Source organism: Phytophthora cinnamomi, assembly GCF_018691715.1.
Source record: "Phytophthora cinnamomi strain GKB4 chromosome Unknown Contig68, whole genome shotgun sequence".
Classification (NCBI taxonomy): Eukaryota; Oomycota; class Peronosporomycetes; order Peronosporales; family Peronosporaceae; genus Phytophthora; species Phytophthora cinnamomi.
The window spans coordinates 643,416-661,036 of record NW_027151001.1 but is presented as its reverse complement, the minus strand read 5'-3'; the positions used below and the strand labels follow the sequence as shown (position 1 = coordinate 661,036).

The following is a 17,621-nucleotide window of genomic DNA, read 5'->3' as shown; positions in this document are numbered from 1 at the left end:
TGATTCTGAAGCAAGACAGCAATACCGTATCAGACTCATCATCGGCATTGCGCGCATCCAGCAGTCCTGATGTTGAAGTTCGTCTACAATTGTAAAAGAAATTACTTGCCAGTTTTAAACTATAACTAATTTATTTTGAGTTTTAAACGGATAATTAATTTTCTCACTCTACACCATGTTCGGGCCGAACGTCGGTCGCCGCGGGCGCGGCGTGGGGCGCAACGGCCAGGGCCTCGCGCTGATGCTGATGCTCGTGCGGCAGATCCAGCAGCTCGAGCGCAAGCCGCCCGTGACGCTCGGGCTTATGGGTACTAAACAGACGCGCTACAGCAATCGACAAATCTTTTGCCTGACTCCACAGTCGCATGTTATAATTGCACAGCGCTCATGTACGGCCTTCACTTCCAGAAGCACCAAACGCCCGAGCTCTTCGCTCCATACTCACTGTAAGTGGCACTAGTTGTCGTGAAATGAGAAAAAGAATTGTCATTTTTGTTAACGGTACTCTGCTTGCTGGTCTGTTGTGCAGCTGCCCGGACCGAGTGCTGAGCAATTGGGACTGGAAGCGGGTCGTCGCGTCGGGCCTCATTCATGTGGACGACTGGCACTTGTACCACAACATGTTCGTTGCCTTTTGCGGAGGATGGTTTGATGCGTCGAGGCTGAGTGATGATGGTGTGTTGATGGTTTTGTGCAGGATCTCGTTCTTGTGGAAAGGATACAATCTCGAGTACAAGTTGGGGAGCGTGCGCTTCCTGCTTACTGTGGGGTACTTGCTGGTGTTGTGTCATGTCCTTGTGGTGGTGGTGGCTCTCATTCTCGCCACGGGGTTCCAGATGCCAGTGCGTTGCCGTCTCTTCATGAATAAGCTGAAGGAGTTGTTGCTAACTACGTATGCGTACATCGAGAATAGGCACCGCTGCATCAGTGTAGTGTGGGGTTTTCAGGCGTGCTATTTGCACTAAAGGTACGCTGTTAGATAATAACGTTAATTTGCTGTCGGTGATACGAAAAGCAATATTTCTTTACCAGCAACACAACTCGTCATGTTGACTCGATAGGTGCTTTTGAACCACAACTCGCCCGCATTCTCGAGCGTATACGGCTTTCGGGTACCCACAAAATACGCAGCGTGGCTGGAATTGGTTGTGATTCACTTTCTTGTCCCGCGGAGCTCTTTCATGGGACATATGTGCGGCATTCTAGCAGGTATGTGCATGCAGCAAAAGCAATTCACAGTGGCTTTGTGAGCTTACTGAATGACTAACGCTTGCATGACTTGTGGTTGATACTGTAGGATACATATTTGTTTATTCGCCATCGATGCAGTCAGCAATGTCTTCCGGATCTCGTGCGGTCAGCAGATGGATACAAGCGCTGGTCGGACCAACGTCCAACCGAGACACGCGACCCATATCGCCCAATTCTTCGCGTGGTTCGACAAGGGCGCCGGCTCGACCCATTGAAACGGATGAACAACTCGCGCGTCGTCTACAAGAAGAGGAATATCAATACCAGGAGACCGCGCCGTCTCAGCGTGAACGTCCTGCACCCGAGCGCATTAGCCCCAACGAACTCCGTCGTCGACGTTTAGCTCGTTTCGGCAATTGACAGGATGTCTGATTTCTTAGGGTGAAGGGATTACAACTGTTTAACAGGTATGGAAATTGAAGCTGAAGTTGACACTGCAGTTAGTGATAGTGAATTTATGCTGTTTCCCAACCCGATATTCTAACTCCTTTGCGAGTGACTCAATTATGATGACAATGATTAGATGGGGGGGGGGCATGTCTGTTGGAGCTCGCTGCTGGTCAGGTTTCTACATTCCAGTAGCGATGCATGAAATTGCCGATACCAGGTCGGATGCGCTGCTCTTGGTCCAATACGGTGTCTACTTGTCCCGTGATCAGTGTGACGTCTGGGTTTTGTAAGGTAGCAGAAGAAGTGTTAGAGCTGAAAGATATCTGTAGGTCCGGCCACCTACCTGGGAAACGCTTTGACACATTTTTAATGCCTTCCAAAGAGCTAATGACGGTCACGAAGTAAACGCTCTTCGCGGCGATCTGCCTCTCATGCACAAGGTGCTGCAGTATCTCGCAAGCTTCATGCCCGGTAGCGCACTCGATATCGAGAAGCAGAACGACTTGGTGTGGACGAATACTCCGTAAACTCTCTCGACTGTGAAGTGATGCCATGCCAGTCCTAGAATCACCAATGCTGGTTTCGACAATCCTAACAGGAGATGCTGGACTGATCTCTGAGAATGCTTGAAGTAGCACCTTATCCCTGCTTTCCATGGATACCGCGCAAATGTCTTCTCCATTCATCATCTCTTTCATGTAACACACATCACCCCATCGATTCGTCATCTCTCTACCCTCCAGCGGCAAGAGGGCGAGGGATTCCTCCACCAAAATACGCAGCAGACGTTTGGCTTGCTGCTGGAACGCCGTCGCACTCATGCTTTCATCTCGCAGTGCTGCAACCAGATTTCGACACGGAGAAGAGATCGCAGAGACTTCGTGGATATGACAAGAGTCTTCCTCACCTCCCCAAGCGAGATCTGGGTTTCGGTGCTGAGATGGCCAGGAAAGGTGGGGTGGATGGTGGTCTTGGCTAGACAAGTTAATCTGGTCCTCGGCCCAAGGCGTGCTGTTGTCTTCGGTCGAATCATGCTCAGGTGTATTGCCAATAGGGAACCCCATTCGTACATCGTACACATTTTCTGTGGCGTTGCTTAATTGCCTCTTGGGAAGTGACGCTTTTGCTGGTACGACCACGTTGGCTTGAGTAATTGCTGGTGCAACATGGGTTTGCTGTGAGAGGAGTTTTTTCTTGTGCGATTTTTTCGGGTGCGTGGCGCTTGGGTCTCGGACTCCGCGTGCTAGTATATGGCACCGATTCTTGTAAAGATTGCTGATTGCAGCACGACTGACACCAAATTCCTTAGCGAGCGAAGCCTGCTGCTCACCACTGCCGATCCGCTGAATAATTTCTCGTCGGTCTCTCTCACAGAGGTACCTTGAGGTGCGTTTGCGCCGAGGCGAGGCAACCTCAATGGTTATTTTCACGTTTGGGGTCCGAGAGGATGGTGCAGACAGAGTCGAGTGGCCTTCCGATCTAGCTTTTCGCTGCTCTTGATCCGTACGGATTCTCTTGTTAATCCACGAAAATAATGTCGCACCCATTGCTTTGTCTTCATGGTCGAGTGAAGGGACTGGCATTCTCTCGTGCGGAGTCATCGTAACCCCCTCACACGATAGCGTCGTTTGTGAGAAATTCGACCTTTGTGTCCTGTTATTTGACTCCCGCGGTGAAAACCCAAGTGAATGAATTTGGTGGGATAGTTCTTCTGTTTCAGTGCGTGCAGTACCGGCTTCATCGCTGGCGGGGTGTTCCTTTTCCACGTGGTGTTTGGGACCACGCATACAGTAGCCGCTTTCGGCGGTTCAACACTGTACCACGTAAGCAATGCTGTCGCTAAAGAGACTTCGTTCTAAACAGTGCCGTTGTCTCGCCACCCCCGGTACTGGCCAAAAAAGTTGTATCGGAGATTCTGACAGCTCCATATTTTAACACTATATTTAACTATCGCATATGGAAAGTCACCATCTTCCATGTGTAAAATGAATGATTCGTCTCCGCGGTACATACAACTTTTTTGGCCAGTACAATACGTTTGTGCAGTGGATAAAAATAGTTAGTGCTTGCATGCCATGGTAAGCCGTGGTCGAGAAATCTGTCGATGGCGGTGGGGACAGATTGATTTGCCACGTCATCAGTGCTAACCTGCACTGGCGATTAAAACGGCTTGATAGTGGCAACCTCGCACTTCAAATTGGCATTTCTGTGCGAAGTTTGCTACCGATCCTTATCTCACGCAACAACGACATCAAGTATGTTGCTGTCGTGAGATTTTCCGTCGAGCGAAGTGAGGCAGATCTCCTTTTTGTCAAGTGCATGGTCGAGTGGCTGCCAAAGCTACGTATGCACACTCCACAAGGATACATCCCTCGATGAAAAGCAGTTTCCGTCGCCATGCTATTAACACCTCGTGAAAATGATGCTGCTTGACGTTTCTAAAGACAAAAGAAAATAACAGTAGTTCTACACGTGGCTTGGCGGCATTGCCGTTTGCCGCCGCGGCAAACGAAAAAAGTGATTTTACATGCAGTGGCTCGATGAGGATTTCCTTCAGACCAGGTTTGACGTCTGCCAGTACAGTGTCTTTCGCATACATACGTAGGGACTTCCAGGTTTACGGCGGTACTTTCACTGGAAGTATCGTCGTAAAGATGGTGAAGTGTTGGGCCGCTGGAAGTTCCAGCGGCACAGCACTTCAGGTTGGATTACTCGGCACGCGAGTAAGCACTGCCTATCCCAAGATGACATTATGGCGGGTACTGTCACACTCGGCTTCCCGTCAACAAGGCAACCGTGAAATTATCTACACCCGACTTCAATATACCAGTAGCACGAAATCCTGATCGCGCGAGAAATGGCTTGGAATGATTACTCTAGGCAGCCGGCGTAGCTACCGTATATCCTGCCTTCCCACCCAACCAACGCTGTCACCAGATACATGAACTCTCCAGGTCTGCACCACACAGCTCATTCCGCAATTTTATTTACAAGATCAAGTCTGAAAAGTTCACAACTCTCGTTCAGCAAACAATACCCATGTCTGTATGGGCCCCGCTGCTCGTTTATATACTACATGTAGTATTTCTCGCTGGTATCACCAAGACTGATGTCACTGCGTCGGACATGACCGAGATCAAACCACCTCGCAATGTCCAGGACGTAGTACGCACTCCACCCGCTTGTGGCAATACCAGCCAGCGCTCGTTGCGTGCCCATGCCGACAGTACAGAAATGTCAAAGTAAGAAGAAGAAAGACAGGGTGAGTCTGTCATTCTCAAGTTGTCCTACAATCTTTCAGACTTCAGACGCCGACGCCAAGATGCTACGCCAGGTCGTAAAAGGCAACACACCTGAGCATGTCCTCGACAAGTACAATGTTCCGTATGAAGTTATCAATGGGCAGAGGGTTTACTGGAAGGACGACCGACCAACGCGCTGTATGCCTACTAGTTGAAGAAACAGCGTGACGACCCTCTTTTGGCCTAAGCACGAGTGCGGTGGCATCACCAGAAGGGTAGTCCTTCGGACACCAACGCACTTAACATCTGATCGGCCTGCAAGTTGAAGTCGATAAAATTAGAGAATCGTCCTATCCGTTAGTGAGAGCCCCCCCCCCCCGGTAGCGTACACCACTAAAGTTGGCTGTTTTGTAGGAGGGTCGGAGCTGGGCATTTTAAACAACATGACCCAACGGTGCACTCGGAGTAGTGCCACTCCGTAAATGTACTACACTATCAAATTCGGGGACCCGGGTGGTGGACCCGGGGGAGGCGCAGTTCGAAGGTTTGAAACAAACGACGTATAGACTGAAAAGGAATAGATTAATTGGTATTAAAAGATTGAAAAACGGCGGCGGTTAGAGCGCATAACCGTTTTCTTCTTGCAATGCCACATATAAATAATGCTCGACGTAGGTGTTCACGAGCTCGTCGATGAGCCAGACAAAGAAACCGGCCGGGTGGCCGTAGTGAGCGGGTGGCGGAGGCACCATGAAGGCGAACTCTCCCTGCAGCGACGAGAACAGCACGTGTTGGAACTCGCAGTCGTTGCGTGCGATGGTACGGGCGGTTGCGGGCGGTTGCGGGCGTGAGTGGTCGCAGCCACAGTGGTTACCAAGGGTTGCAGGGCGGCGCGGTGGTTGCGAGGCGCGGCTCTCTGCACAGGAGTAGGAAACAGGTTAGATAATGCATCAGTTCTTCATTTCCCAGCTCCAGCTCACTTACCGTGATTTAACAGGTTATGAGCCCAATGGGCCCCGACACTTCCTCAAGCCCGCCCGAACCCGCCGACATCGTCCCAGACACTCAAGTTAGAAGACTGAGCACGACGACGGACCCGTTCGAGCTGTTCGAGGAGGCGCGCTCGCTCTCGGGCGCGTACGACGCTCACGCAAGGAGCGGTCGGGACTCTGACGCGAGCTCGGAGCGCATGGACCGAATTGAAGGGCTCCTCGAGGGGATGGCGGCAAAGTTTGCAGCGCAGCAGCTGCAGCAAGTGACAGAGGCGCAGCGTGCGCAGAAGGCACCACGGTCAAGTGGGCACAGGCTCTTTGCAACATCCTCCGAGCACGGGTCGGGCACCTTCGGCGACTACATGAAGACGCGCGACCGGAGCATGCGAATGGGCTCGCTGGACGAGTCCGAGGGAGCGAGGCCAGCACCAACACGGCTGCCGCATGCCGCACAAGAGCCGGAGTCGTTCCGAGCGCCGCAGCAGAACCCGCTGCCGCACGGAGCTGCTCCCGCGGCGCAGCAGCAGTACGTGCAGTTCGTCCCGCCGCAGAACTTCGGCCTGAAGATGCCGAAGATGAAGGACCTGGACTGGCCGGGGTTTCCGAAGTTCTCCGGCAAGGAGATTTACGCAGGGGTCGGTGCAGACTTCCTCGCGTGGGGCAAGAAGTTCGTGCAGCGCCTGGTGGCGGCGCAGTTGATGAGCGGCGGGGACTAGCCCGACGACTTCAAGATACTGGCATTGAACAACAAGTTGGAGGGGCCGGCGCTGGCCTTCTTCGACAAGATGCTGCCGAAGTGGGTGGCGGAGTCGAACACGGTGGAGCATGTCATGGACAGGATGCTGGGCTTCTACTCGACGAAGGTGCCGGTGTCGAAGGCGATGGACCTCATGTCCGAGACGAAGCCGAGCAACAAGACCTGGACGGAGCACTTCCAGTACCTAGTGTACGTGGCTGAGCGGGCAGGCTGCCCGGACCAGTTCGTGCTGCAGTGCCTCTGCGACTCAGCACCGGAACACGTGAAGAGGGCGATGCTGACTCGCCTGGACTCCAGTCGGGTTGACTACATCCAGCATGCATGGGAGCTCGTCGCGTTTGCGGCGGAGTATGAGATAAGCTCCGGCAAGACCCATGCTCGCAGTGGCGTGTCACGCAGTGGCCGCGGTGGTTTTGGTGGTCGAGGTGGCCACGGTGGCCAAGGTGGCCGAGGACAAGGATTCGTCGGACGTGTTGATGCCGGCGGAGATCGCGCGTGCTGGGGCTGTGGCAAGGAAGGCCACATGAAGCGCGACTGCCCTGGTGAAAAGACTCCGAAGGGCGGGAAGGTGACGCTCGCTGTGAGCAGTGCATGTACGACCCGTGGGCTGGCAGACGATGGCGTGTGGATCTTGGACAGTGGATCGAGTGTTCACCTGGTGAACGACGAGAGTCTACTGCGCGATACTGTGGACTACGTTGACTCGTGGAGCACCGCCAACGGAGGCGTGCTTAGTGTGACGAAGCGAGGGACGGTGGAGCTGCGCACCGTGGTGGACGGCAGCGAGAGCCGCGTCGACTTGACGAACGTGTACTACAGCAAGGGAGTGATTAATAACATCATCAGCTACGGCTTGCTTGAGGAAAAGGGGTGTACCTTACAAGGCTGAACAAGAGGAGCTACGTCATGCGTGAGTCGGACGAACGGCGCATCTTTGAGGTGCGACGCGCCAACGGTGTACTGCTGGTGGAGACTCTCGGTGGGTGTGGCAAGCAGGAGCGCGTGAATGCAGTGATGGCAGCGGTCGAGAGCGGCGGCATCAGCGCCGATGCGGTGACCGAGTGCACGCTACTCGAGCTGCACAATCGCCTTGGCCATCTCGCGTTCGACACGCTGGAGCGCATGGCGGACGCTCCGGGTTCGGGCGTCAAGCTGACCAGTCGAGTCAGGCTGAACTGCCTCACTTGTGCACAAGGCAAGCAGCACAAGGTGAATCAATCCAAGAAGGACACGGGCCAGAACGCCCCGGTGGACAAGATCGGCGGTGTCATATGCAGTGACATCAAGGGGCCGATGACCCCGAGAGACAGGCACGGAAACCGCTACATGATCAACTTCGTGGACCACAGCTCAAACTACGTGAGAGCGTTCCTAGCTAAGAACAAGGTTGAGGCCACAAAGAAGTTCGAGCACTTCCTGGTCTTCTTTGAGAAGGAGTACAATTGCCGCATACACGTGCTGCGCACCGACGGCGGGGGCGAGTACATGAACGTCGAGGAATTCTGTCGGGCGACCGGCGTGCGTCGGCAGGTGAGTGAAGCCAACAACCAGGCCTCGAACGGTAAGGCGGAGCGGATGCACAGGACAATCCTGAACATGGCCCGCTGCATGCTATTCGCGAGCGGGCTGCCGTTGAAGTTCTGGGGGTACGCGGTCGAGTACGCCGCGTACGTGCTCAACCGCAGCGCGTGCAGCGCCAACACCAGACGGGTGTCGCCCATTGAGGTTCTGACGGGCAAGTGCCCGGACATGGCGGGCATCGTGACCTTCGGCAGTCCGTGCACGGTGTACCGAGACCCAGGCAAGAAGGCCTGGCAGCCAAGGGCCGAGGTGGGCATGATCGTCGGCAAGAACGACGAGACCAAGGGCTTCAAGGTGTACATCCCCAAGGACATGGTCGTGGTGACGACCCAGCACATCGAGAACGTCGAGACGCTCGACAGCAAACAGAATGTGCAGCTGCAGGCGCAGCTGAAGAGGGAGGATCCCGAGCTGTGGCGCTCGATCGAGGAGCGTGAGGAGGCCACGCAGCAGAAGGAGAAGGTCCCCAAAAAGAAGAAGAAGCAGGCCAAGGGCAAGAAGAAGAAAAAGAAGGCACACGGCACGGATGGCGTCGGTGAAGACGCTGAAGGTGACCAAGGGTCAGAAGGAGCTGGGGAGCAGCTCGCCCCAATAGCGGCCAGCGCTGCTCCAGCAGCGAGAATGCAGACGCGGCACATGGGCGCCAAGCACGTGCCGGTCCAAGTGGTGCATGCCGTCGTGACGCCCGACCCGAGGAACTATCGAGAGGCGATGCGGGACGCGCGTGCGAACAAGTGGAAGGAGGCTATTAAGGTTGAATTCGAGGCGCTCGAGAGCAACAACACCTGGGAGGTGGTAGCGAGGCCTCGGACCAGCAAACTGCTGCACACGAAGTGGGTCTTTAAGACCAAGACGCATGCTGACGGCACGGTAGAGCGTTACAAGGGCAGGCTTGTGGTATGCGGAAATGAACAGGAGTATGGGATCGATTACATCGTGACTTTTTCGGCCGTGTTGGACTTGACCACCGGCAAGTTGATCTTTGTGATGGCGCACGTCTGGGAAGTGCCGGCGCGCCACGGTGATATGCCAAGTGCCTACGTCAAGGCTGACAAGGAGGAAGGGTTGGAGATCTACCTCTACATTCCGGACGGGATGGAGATCCCCGACGAGTTGCTCGCTCTGCTTGGGGTAAAGCACAAGGGCCAACTTGCGTTGCGTTTGATCAAGAGTCTGAACGGCCTTAAGCAGGCTGGCCGGTTGTGGAACAGGCTTCTTCACAAGATCCTGGTGAAGCTCGGGTTCTGCCAGTGCTACACGGACGGTTGTCTGTATTACAAGCGCGACGCGAGTGGTGTGACGCTTGTTGGCGTCTACGTCGACGACCTGCTGGTCACGGGTACAAGCAACGCTCGCGTGGACGCGTTCTTCGAGGACATGGCTGTGCTGGAGCTCAAAGACTTGGGAGTCGTCTCGAAGTTCCTGGGCATCGGGTTCGAGTACGACAAGGACAAGGGATGGCTGCTCGAGCAGCGCCAAGCGATCCTGGGGATGCTGGACAAGTTCGGGTTGGGCGAGGCGTCGGCAGTGCGGGTGCCTATTGGTGGCGAGCACGAGAGTGATGTCGATGGAGAGCTACTACCGAATGACGGGGCAGGTAGCCCTCAGAGGCCGACGGTGCAGACCTTCCAGTCCTTTGTCGGCAGTCTGTTGTGGGTCGCCCGGTGCACTAGGCCGGACATTGCCTACGCTGTGCATCGGGTGACGAGGCGCACGCACGAGCCTCGCGTAAGTGATTGGCGACTAGCTAAGAAGATTGCGCGCTACTTGAAAGGGACGGTGGACACTAAGTTCGCCATGCACGCGCCCAGGGGAAGCATGAGCGAGGACACTATTGTGGTGGAAGGGTACAGCGACGCCGACTTCGCCGGCGACCGCGTGGACCGCAAGTCGGTGAGCGGCGGTGTGCTGATGGTCTGTGGCATGGTGGTCGGATGGATCTGCAAGAAGCAGAGCAGCGTGGCCTTGTCGACCATGGAGGCGGAGTTCGTGGCAGCTTCGCAGGTGACGGCCGAAATGTTAGGCATCGTCGAGCTGCTGAGTGAGATAGGGATCAAGGTGGAGGTACCGTACAAGTTGCACGTGGACAACCAAGCGGCCATCAAGCAGATAGAAGGCGAAGACACGTCCGGGCGCGCGAAGCACATCGATATAAGGCTGAAGTTTATCAAGGACTTGTCCAGGAACAAGGGTCTGAACGTCAGCTACTGCGAGTCGAAGTTGATGCGCGCGGACATCTTGACGAAGACCCTGCCGGCACCGAGGCTCGAGGAACTTCGGGTGCTCGTCATGCTCACGACGTGACCGCGCGAGAAGGAGTGTTGGAACTCGCAGTCGTTGCGTGCGATGGTACGGGCGGTTGCGGGCGGTTGCGGGCGTGAGTGGTCGCAGCCACAGTGGTTACCAAGGGTTGCAGGGCGGCGCGGTGGTTGCGAGGCGCGGCTCTCTGCACAGGAGTAGGAAACAGGTTAGATAATGCATCAGTTCTTCATTTCCCAGCTCCAGCTCACTTACCGTGATTTAACAGCACGTCCTTCATGGCCCACGAATTGCCGAATGCCGAAGTACTCGTAGATCTCTGGACGACTGCAGGCAACCGCCCTGAATTCCAGAGATGGCTGGTGTTGCACCTATGTTACTCGATGATATCCCTGGAGTAGGAGAATGTTGCACCAATGTTACTTGATGACGTCCGAAAAACAGCCCCAAACGACAGTTCGTCGAACTGCGAATTTCCGAACCGCCTCAGCTTATCCATCACCCCTATTTGAGTATCTTGTGTCGAAACACCACATCTATTTGAGGTAAGTTGCGAGTCAATTCCTCGACGACACTTCGACCTGATGAACCGCGGCGTGCGCCGTCGCCTGGCGTCTCTGGGCGTGTGGCCCGCGCTGCTGGACGCCGCCGACCACGTCGCGTGGAAGCTGCAGCTCTTCCTCCTGGCGCTGCTGCACCTGCTCTTCTCCAGCGACAAGCACTGGCTGTCCTCCTCCTCCTCCTCTTCGTCCTCTGTCTCAGCCCCCGAGTCGAGCGTCCTGCTGGACCCCTCGGCCGCCGCCCCCGTCGTGACCAAGCGCAGGCGCGTGCTGTTCGTGCGCCACGCCGAGTCCGAGTGGAACGTCGTGTTCAATCGCGGGCTCAACCTGCGCGCGCTCGCCAGTCTGCTTCGCGCGGTGGCTCGCGAGTGGCTGCTGCTGCCCTCGGGCGACTCGGTCTTCCTGGACTCGCCGCTGAGCCGGCGCGGCCGCTTCCAGGCGCAGAGTCTGCGCGACCACGTGAGCGAGGCGCCGCTCTGCGCGCTGGCCGGCGGCGGCAGCGACGACCTTGCCACTGCAATGGCAGCAGAGCCCCTTGAGCCCGTGCAGCCGCACCGCCACTCCCCGCCTCAGACGGAGGAGGGCGCGCTGCTGCGCTATCTGTGCTGCCCGCTGCCCGGCAGCGTCGTGGCGGCCTCCAACCTGCGCCGCGCCATTGACACGGCGCGCCTCGCGTCGGCCTCGAGGCTGGAGACGCCCGGCGACAACATCCACGTGCTGTCGTGTCTGCAGGAGATCGGCCGCAACCTGGACACGCTGGCGCTCAGCCAGCCGCACGCCGCCCACCCGCACGAGGTGCTGGCACAGGCGCCGCGAGGCGAGAAGCGCCACGACGAGCTGCTCAACGTGGCGGAGAGCCATGGCAACAAGGCGGTGCTGGGCAGCGGCCGGGACCGCCTGCTGGCGTTCGCGCACTGGGTCTTCCAGCAGCAGAAGGACGTGGTGGTCGTGTACGGCCACTCGCTCTGGTTCCGGGCGTTCTGCCGCGAGTTCTTCCCCAGCGACGTGCAGCACGACGCCAAGGAGGCCAAGATGAGCAACTGTGGCGTGGTGACTTTCATGCTGGAAGAGCACAGCAGAGGCGGAGGCGAAGCTGCGCAGTACAGCATCCAGGCGGAGAGCTTCCAGCACCTTGTCTAAGACCGGAAGTGTGCTGAAGACGAAGACAAATTTCCACCGCTGTCCTTCAAGCATAGTTTACTCGAAGTTCATTTTTTTTAAAAGGCCAGAATTGTTTCTTGTGCAGTAGACCACGTGACGAGGAAGCGAGCTACTCTCCTCGTTCTTTCCAGCGCTGCTTTCGTCGGCGCATGGAATCCATGAACCTCGCCCCCAACTGCCACCACTGCAGGGGTCTCTTCATTATTCCAACTCGAATCAAGAGCTTCTGCACGTGATGTGCCACGCACTCGACGACCCCCTGAGCGTTCGGGGTCACAACGTAAACGTATCCTGCGATAAGCACGACCGTGAGCAACGTGCACGGAGGACAGCATTCTACTTGTTACTCACGCACCTGCAACGAGACCAGCACCTTGAGCCACTATCGGCAGCTTCGGGACTAGAAGGTAGGTGACAACCAACTCGAGCCACGCCGCGTACTTGGTGGGCACCTTAAAGCTGTAGAGCTTCGTGAATGTCGGCGAGTTGACGTTCAAAATCACCTGGCCGACACAATACCCGTCGGCATGTAAACTCGAAATTATTCCTGCACTGACAAACTTCGTACCTTCATAGCGGTCAGCACACTCGAAAAGTCCGTAAAGCATTCCTGCGTTGCTCCCTACCGTGACAAGACGCAGTTCCCACATATAAGCCTCCTTCATCGCACCAGTGTTGCCAAATGCCCGTAGGCCTTACCCACGATATCACGTGCGCTCCAGCCACAATGAGCGCTTGCGTCAGCACGATCAAGTAGACCAGCAACACGCAAAAGCCGATGCTGCCGAGCCGTCCTTCCAGCTTGTATCCTTTCCAAAGGAAGGACAATCTGACACCAACTCCAGCAATCAGCACCTCGCTTTGCTTCTCTTCCACCCTCCGGCCCGCACTCACATGCTCTGGTACAGATGCAAGTCCTCCCAGTGGATGAACGGCGAAATAAACACCGCTCCGACTTCCTTGTTCGCCACCACATTACCCGGACACCTATCGACAACAGATCCACGATTTACTACTATAAATCACCCTCATCAACACCACAACAGTAAAAAACACCCACTCACAATGCAAACGGCAGCAGCAGCGACGGCGTCCGCGTCGCTTGCACATGCAGCAAATACATAACCCCTGGCACCCAATCCACCAGTTAGCACTGCACTTCCTCCACCAGTGTCCTAACCGTAGCAACCTATGAGCGCGAGCGTCACGGGCGGCTTCCTGTCCATTTCTTGCACGGAGTTGAGCACCGCCATGAGTGGCGGCGGGAGCTCCGCGTCACTGGAGCTCGAGCTCTTGTCTCCGTCTTCATGCTTCTCCTCGCCCTTGTGCTTCTTCTTCTTCCGGTGGAATATCCCCATCCTTTATTTCAGTCGACCGTTGACAAAAGTGGAGGTACTGAAATACCACCCAGCCGTTACGGTGGAAGCGTGGCGATGCGACGATGGATAGGGAGGACAGCCTCGCCTGGCCTCGCTGTTGCCGTTGGCGCGCTGGAATTTCCTGCAATCAGGGGCAGAATCTGCTCGCCAATCACGCCCGCGCGCTCACCAAGAAGAAAGCAGCGCCAGCCGGAGCGGAGAGGGGAGGATGCTGCAAGGATTGCGGCGAAAAATTGGCCGCTATGCGCCCCGTGGCGGCGCGGCGAAGGAGGCGCCCACGGAGAAGGAGCCGGAGCTGCGGGAGAATGCGACGCCCCTGGAGGCGGCCGTGTGGCACTTTAACAGGCAGGACAAGGCGCTGAGGCGCCTGGAGACGGAGATGACGCACATGGTCGAGCAAATCCAGGTAGACTTTAGAGAATTCTGTAGGAAGGAAGTTTAAAGTGTTTTTCTAGGAGGTGTTAACGCTTCATGTTGATGTTGCAGGTCGCGTGCGCTACGATGGCTACAGTGGCGGAAATCTTCTCCGAGACCTGCAGGTATCGAAGAATTTTTTTAGTGATTTTTTTTAAAAAGACTTTTTTAGAGATCTCACAAAAAAACATTGTGTGCTCAGTGGTAAAAATGAAGTTGAAGATAATGGAGAGTACAAGGTCACGATGAAGCAGATCGAGCAGGAGGAAGCGGAGAGGATGGAACAGTCGATTCGGTTCACGGTGCTGGATCCACTTCAAGCGAGATTGGAACGGCATGACCAGTTGAGAGAGCAAATCGGTGCGTGGGAGAAACTGGCGGCAGAATCGAAGATGCTGCGTGCGGTGACGCTGAAGATGCAGTCGTCGCGGCTGGAGGACGATGACAAACGCGCGCAGACGGAGATGGATCTTCACCGAGTGGCGGAAGAACTCCAGGAAGCCGAAAAGAAATTGCTGCCGCAACTGGGTAAGTTGACTGTGAATTGCTACTGAATGCGAGGGCATTAAATTAAAGAAAGTCTTGTTGGTGGATGGAACAGACGACGCGGTGCTGTTGGCTGCTGCAAGTGCATTGGATTTATTCAGCACAACGGTACGCTTGGAGCTATCGTATATGAACGTTACGTGGAGTATTAACAGTGGGCCTTGTGTGTCGACTTAAATACTTAGCGCCTCCAAACGGCAATTTTTTTTCGCAATACCAGCGAGTCTGTCCTATCCAGCCTTACATCAGCGGAACGGGAAGTTGTTGCGGAAGCTAACCAGCCATTGAAGATCCCATTGGCTGTGAAACTCACGACACCCGGTGTATCTCTGTCCACGACGGCATCCAAGTTGAACAAAATGTCTAGTTTGACGTCGGATGGGTGGACCGAAGTTGATGGATCGAGCTCGTCGACTGCGCCTGACGGAGTCGAAGCGATTTCAGGAAGCGACGAAGAATGTAATGAGTCACACATAACGTTGGAAGACTTCGAAGCGGGAAGGCTGCATCAAGTACAGAAGGTTGCGGAAGATAGCGCAAAGATCCCGATTATTGACACTCAAAGCAACACGGCGAAGCTGGTGACCCTGGCTTCATATGAAATTGTGACACAAGAAGAAGAAGAAGACGATACTGCGAGTGAAGACCAGTCAAGTAGGATTCGCCGATCAACTTCTCCATCGCCAAGGACAGCAAACTTTCGACCGATTACCCCACGGAGAACCGTCAGTATGTTTTCATCGATCCGGAAAACAATACGGGGGAAATTCAACTATTCGGGTGTTCAACCGAGGATAATCCGACAAAGCTCAGCGCCACCAATTGATACATCTGGAAGTGCCAACCAGAGTGCCGCAAATTCTCCTCGAAAGGTACGATACACATTGAGCGATTCAAGCATCTTCCGTGTGTGTTCTAATGCTGATACTATCGTAGAGTGGGGAGCAATTAATCATCATCCCACAATCCCCCACCGAATGGCTAGCTATCGAGGAGTGCTTGTGGGAGATCGATGCGAGAGAAGCCAGATCTCCTGGCAAGGCACTGCTTACGGCAGACTCAATTAGCTCGGGCACAGAGGACCTTCTTACTGGATTATTTCAAAAGGTGAGTTTGGCATGATGTATTCAGTATTCAACATTTCAATGCACTTACCAAACACGTGATTTACAGCATGATGGGCTTTACTTCGAATGTCTATCCTATCTACGTGTTGAAGACCTTGCCCGGCTGTCAAAGGTGAGTTTACACAATCGTCAATGTAGTCCTAAGCTATGACTGACGATTTCCATGCAATTACTCAGGTCAACTTCCGTCTGCACTCTCACTTGGTTGACACCGCACCGATTTGGAAAAAGTGCATCCGATCTGGTGGATTATCAGAATCGATCCGAAGTTCACTATGGCTCTCAGTATTTTACGAGTCGACACCATGGCGGTCAAGCGGGATTGCATCACACTATCTGTCTGCCGACAGACGCTGCAGCATGTACGAGCAGTTGCTGGAGAAAGTGGGGACGAAGTTGGCGGTTGGACTGGATGCAGTGGAGCTATCTTTGAGTGAAGATGACGCCCAGCTCGCAGTTTGGTTCCGAGAAATTGATGTTGATGTTGTGCGCACTTGCCATCGGAGCATATACGCCAAAAATGGGGACGCTATGCCGAGTTCACCGTCAGCAAGCCCCTCTTCAGCTGATGATGATGATGATGACGATGAAGATACGGTGAAATCCATCCTCAGTGAGATGATTGAGCTTGTTGTCATAGGTGAAGGAGAAGAAGTTCCAAGCACTGATTCCCACGATACCCCAGCTGTAAGCAGCTCGAACACACGGAATCCAGATCTTGAAGCGAAAATCAGGCGCGTATTGCGTGCATATGTCGTGTACAATCCGCGAGTGGGCTACTGCCAAGGGATGGGTTTCTTAGTGCGTTTGTTGGCTGAAGTTGCCGTGGATGAAGCAGATATCTTCTGGTTGTTCGTAGGGTTTTCGGAGCCTGAAAACGACCGCAATCTCTATGAACCGGGTATGGCCGTACTCCAGCCATACCTGTCCAAGTTTGAACTGCTGTTCTCGACCCACATGCCAGAGCTGTACACACATTTTCAAACTGAGGGTGTGCACGTGGCGACCTTTTGCACGCGCTGGTTCCTGACTTTCTTTTCGTCGTTCGAGACATTAGCGCCGACTCTGGTGATCCGCCTGCTGGACATCTTCATCATCGATGGCTGGCGAGTCATGTTCAGTGTGTCGCTGGTCATCCTCGATGAACTACAGGAGGAACTCATGAAATGTGATATGGAAGGTATCCTGCGTGTGCTCCAATTCCCGCGTAGCCTCATGCCAGATCCGGACCAGCTAAGACAACGCCAGCTTGTTCGACACGCGCTGGCGTTCAGTATTTCACGCGCAATTAACTCTATTTGAATGAAGCTATGACACGTTTGAATACGTTTGTATTCTGGCTTTACGAAGAGGACACTTCCATCGTGTCATTAGTTTACTTTTCGACGCATTTCACTACTATGACTGCACACACCTACTTGCCCGAACTTAACTGGGGTTGATCCTCACGTGCATTTTAATGTGACCACCTTCCGTCGAGCGTGGGACCCACATCAACAACGACCCTCCTCCTGTGCCAGGTAAACCAAAAAGACCAGGGCGCCACCGATCCAGGTACATGGTCCTGTCCTCAAGTTCGGGGATGGTACAGTTCCACGAGACCGTGTCTCCAGAACCAACATCGACCTTCGCGTATTGATCACCACCAGAATGGACAACCACCGTCACGTCCTTGATGTCGGTACTTTCAAAAATGAGATTGACAACGCCATCACCGGATTTCGTCCAGGTGCCGTAGCTGCCTTCAAACGCATCGCCATCGGTTTTGAGCCCTAGAGCTTCGTAAAGTGTTCCATCGTCAATCTCACCAATGAAGGAAGTGGGTCCACATGTAGGTTGTATGAACTGGGATGCCATGTACGCTAGACCCGTGGGGTCAAATGTTGACAGAACGCTGAGTCCCATGTCAGCGATGTTGAGCATGTAGTCGGTGGAGGATACTGATTTGCCCATATTCGTTTT

The 17,621-nt window shown here is 54.7% G+C and overlaps 7 protein-coding genes across 7 annotated transcripts; 6 read left to right on the top strand and 1 right to left on the bottom strand.

Annotated features, from left to right (window-relative positions):
* Positions 1-175: 175 nt before the first annotated feature.
* Positions 176-1,611, top strand: IUM83_07789 (Serine protease family S54; the record flags this gene model as incomplete). Its single annotated transcript, XM_067932112.1, has 7 exons — positions 176-308; positions 383-446; positions 530-622; positions 698-842; positions 914-967; positions 1,062-1,209; positions 1,298-1,611. 7 exons carry the CDS (start codon positions 176-178, stop codon positions 1,609-1,611), a joined length of 951 nt encoding a protein of 316 aa, XP_067786392.1.
* Positions 1,612-5,892: 4,281 nt separating this feature from the next.
* Positions 5,893-6,591, top strand: IUM83_07788 (Pol Polyprotein; the record flags this gene model as incomplete). The annotated part of the gene is made up of 1 exon (XM_067932111.1): positions 5,893-6,591. The coding sequence occupies one exon, from the start codon at positions 5,893-5,895 to the stop codon at positions 6,589-6,591; it is 699 nt and encodes a 232-aa protein (XP_067786391.1).
* Positions 6,592-6,615: 24 nt separating this feature from the next.
* Positions 6,616-7,159, top strand: IUM83_07787 (Pol Polyprotein; the record flags this gene model as incomplete). The annotated part of the gene is made up of 2 exons (XM_067932110.1): positions 6,616-6,821; positions 7,003-7,159. 2 exons carry the CDS (start codon positions 6,616-6,618, stop codon positions 7,157-7,159), a joined length of 363 nt encoding a protein of 120 aa, XP_067786400.1.
* Positions 7,160-7,538: 379 nt separating this feature from the next.
* On the top strand, positions 7,539-10,517 carry IUM83_07786 (Integrase catalytic core protein; the record flags this gene model as incomplete). The annotated part of the gene is made up of 1 exon (XM_067932109.1): positions 7,539-10,517. One exon carries the CDS (start codon positions 7,539-7,541, stop codon positions 10,515-10,517), a length of 2,979 nt encoding a protein of 992 aa, XP_067786399.1.
* Positions 10,518-11,056: 539 nt separating this feature from the next.
* Positions 11,057-12,172, top strand: IUM83_07785 (Histidine phosphatase superfamily, clade-1; the record flags this gene model as incomplete). Its single annotated transcript, XM_067932108.1, has 1 exon — positions 11,057-12,172. The coding sequence occupies one exon, from the start codon at positions 11,057-11,059 to the stop codon at positions 12,170-12,172; it is 1,116 nt and encodes a 371-aa protein (XP_067786398.1).
* Positions 12,173-12,302: 130 nt separating this feature from the next.
* On the bottom strand, positions 12,303-13,551 carry IUM83_07784 (serine protease family; the record flags this gene model as incomplete). The annotated part of the gene is made up of 7 exons (XM_067932107.1): positions 12,303-12,484; positions 12,549-12,696; positions 12,762-12,815; positions 12,893-13,022; positions 13,088-13,180; positions 13,258-13,321; positions 13,383-13,551. 7 exons carry the CDS (start codon positions 13,549-13,551, stop codon positions 12,303-12,305), a joined length of 840 nt encoding a protein of 279 aa, XP_067786397.1.
* A 229-nt stretch (positions 13,552-13,780) lies between these two features.
* Positions 13,781-16,961, top strand: IUM83_07783 (ankyrin repeat-containing protein; the record flags this gene model as incomplete). Its single annotated transcript, XM_067932106.1, has 10 exons — positions 13,781-13,978; positions 14,059-14,111; positions 14,189-14,514; positions 14,588-14,640; positions 14,718-14,991; positions 15,346-15,404; positions 15,469-15,639; positions 15,706-15,771; positions 15,837-15,889; positions 16,010-16,961. 10 exons carry the CDS (start codon positions 13,781-13,783, stop codon positions 16,959-16,961), a joined length of 2,205 nt encoding a protein of 734 aa, XP_067786396.1.
* Positions 16,962-17,621: the final 660 nt, after the last annotated feature.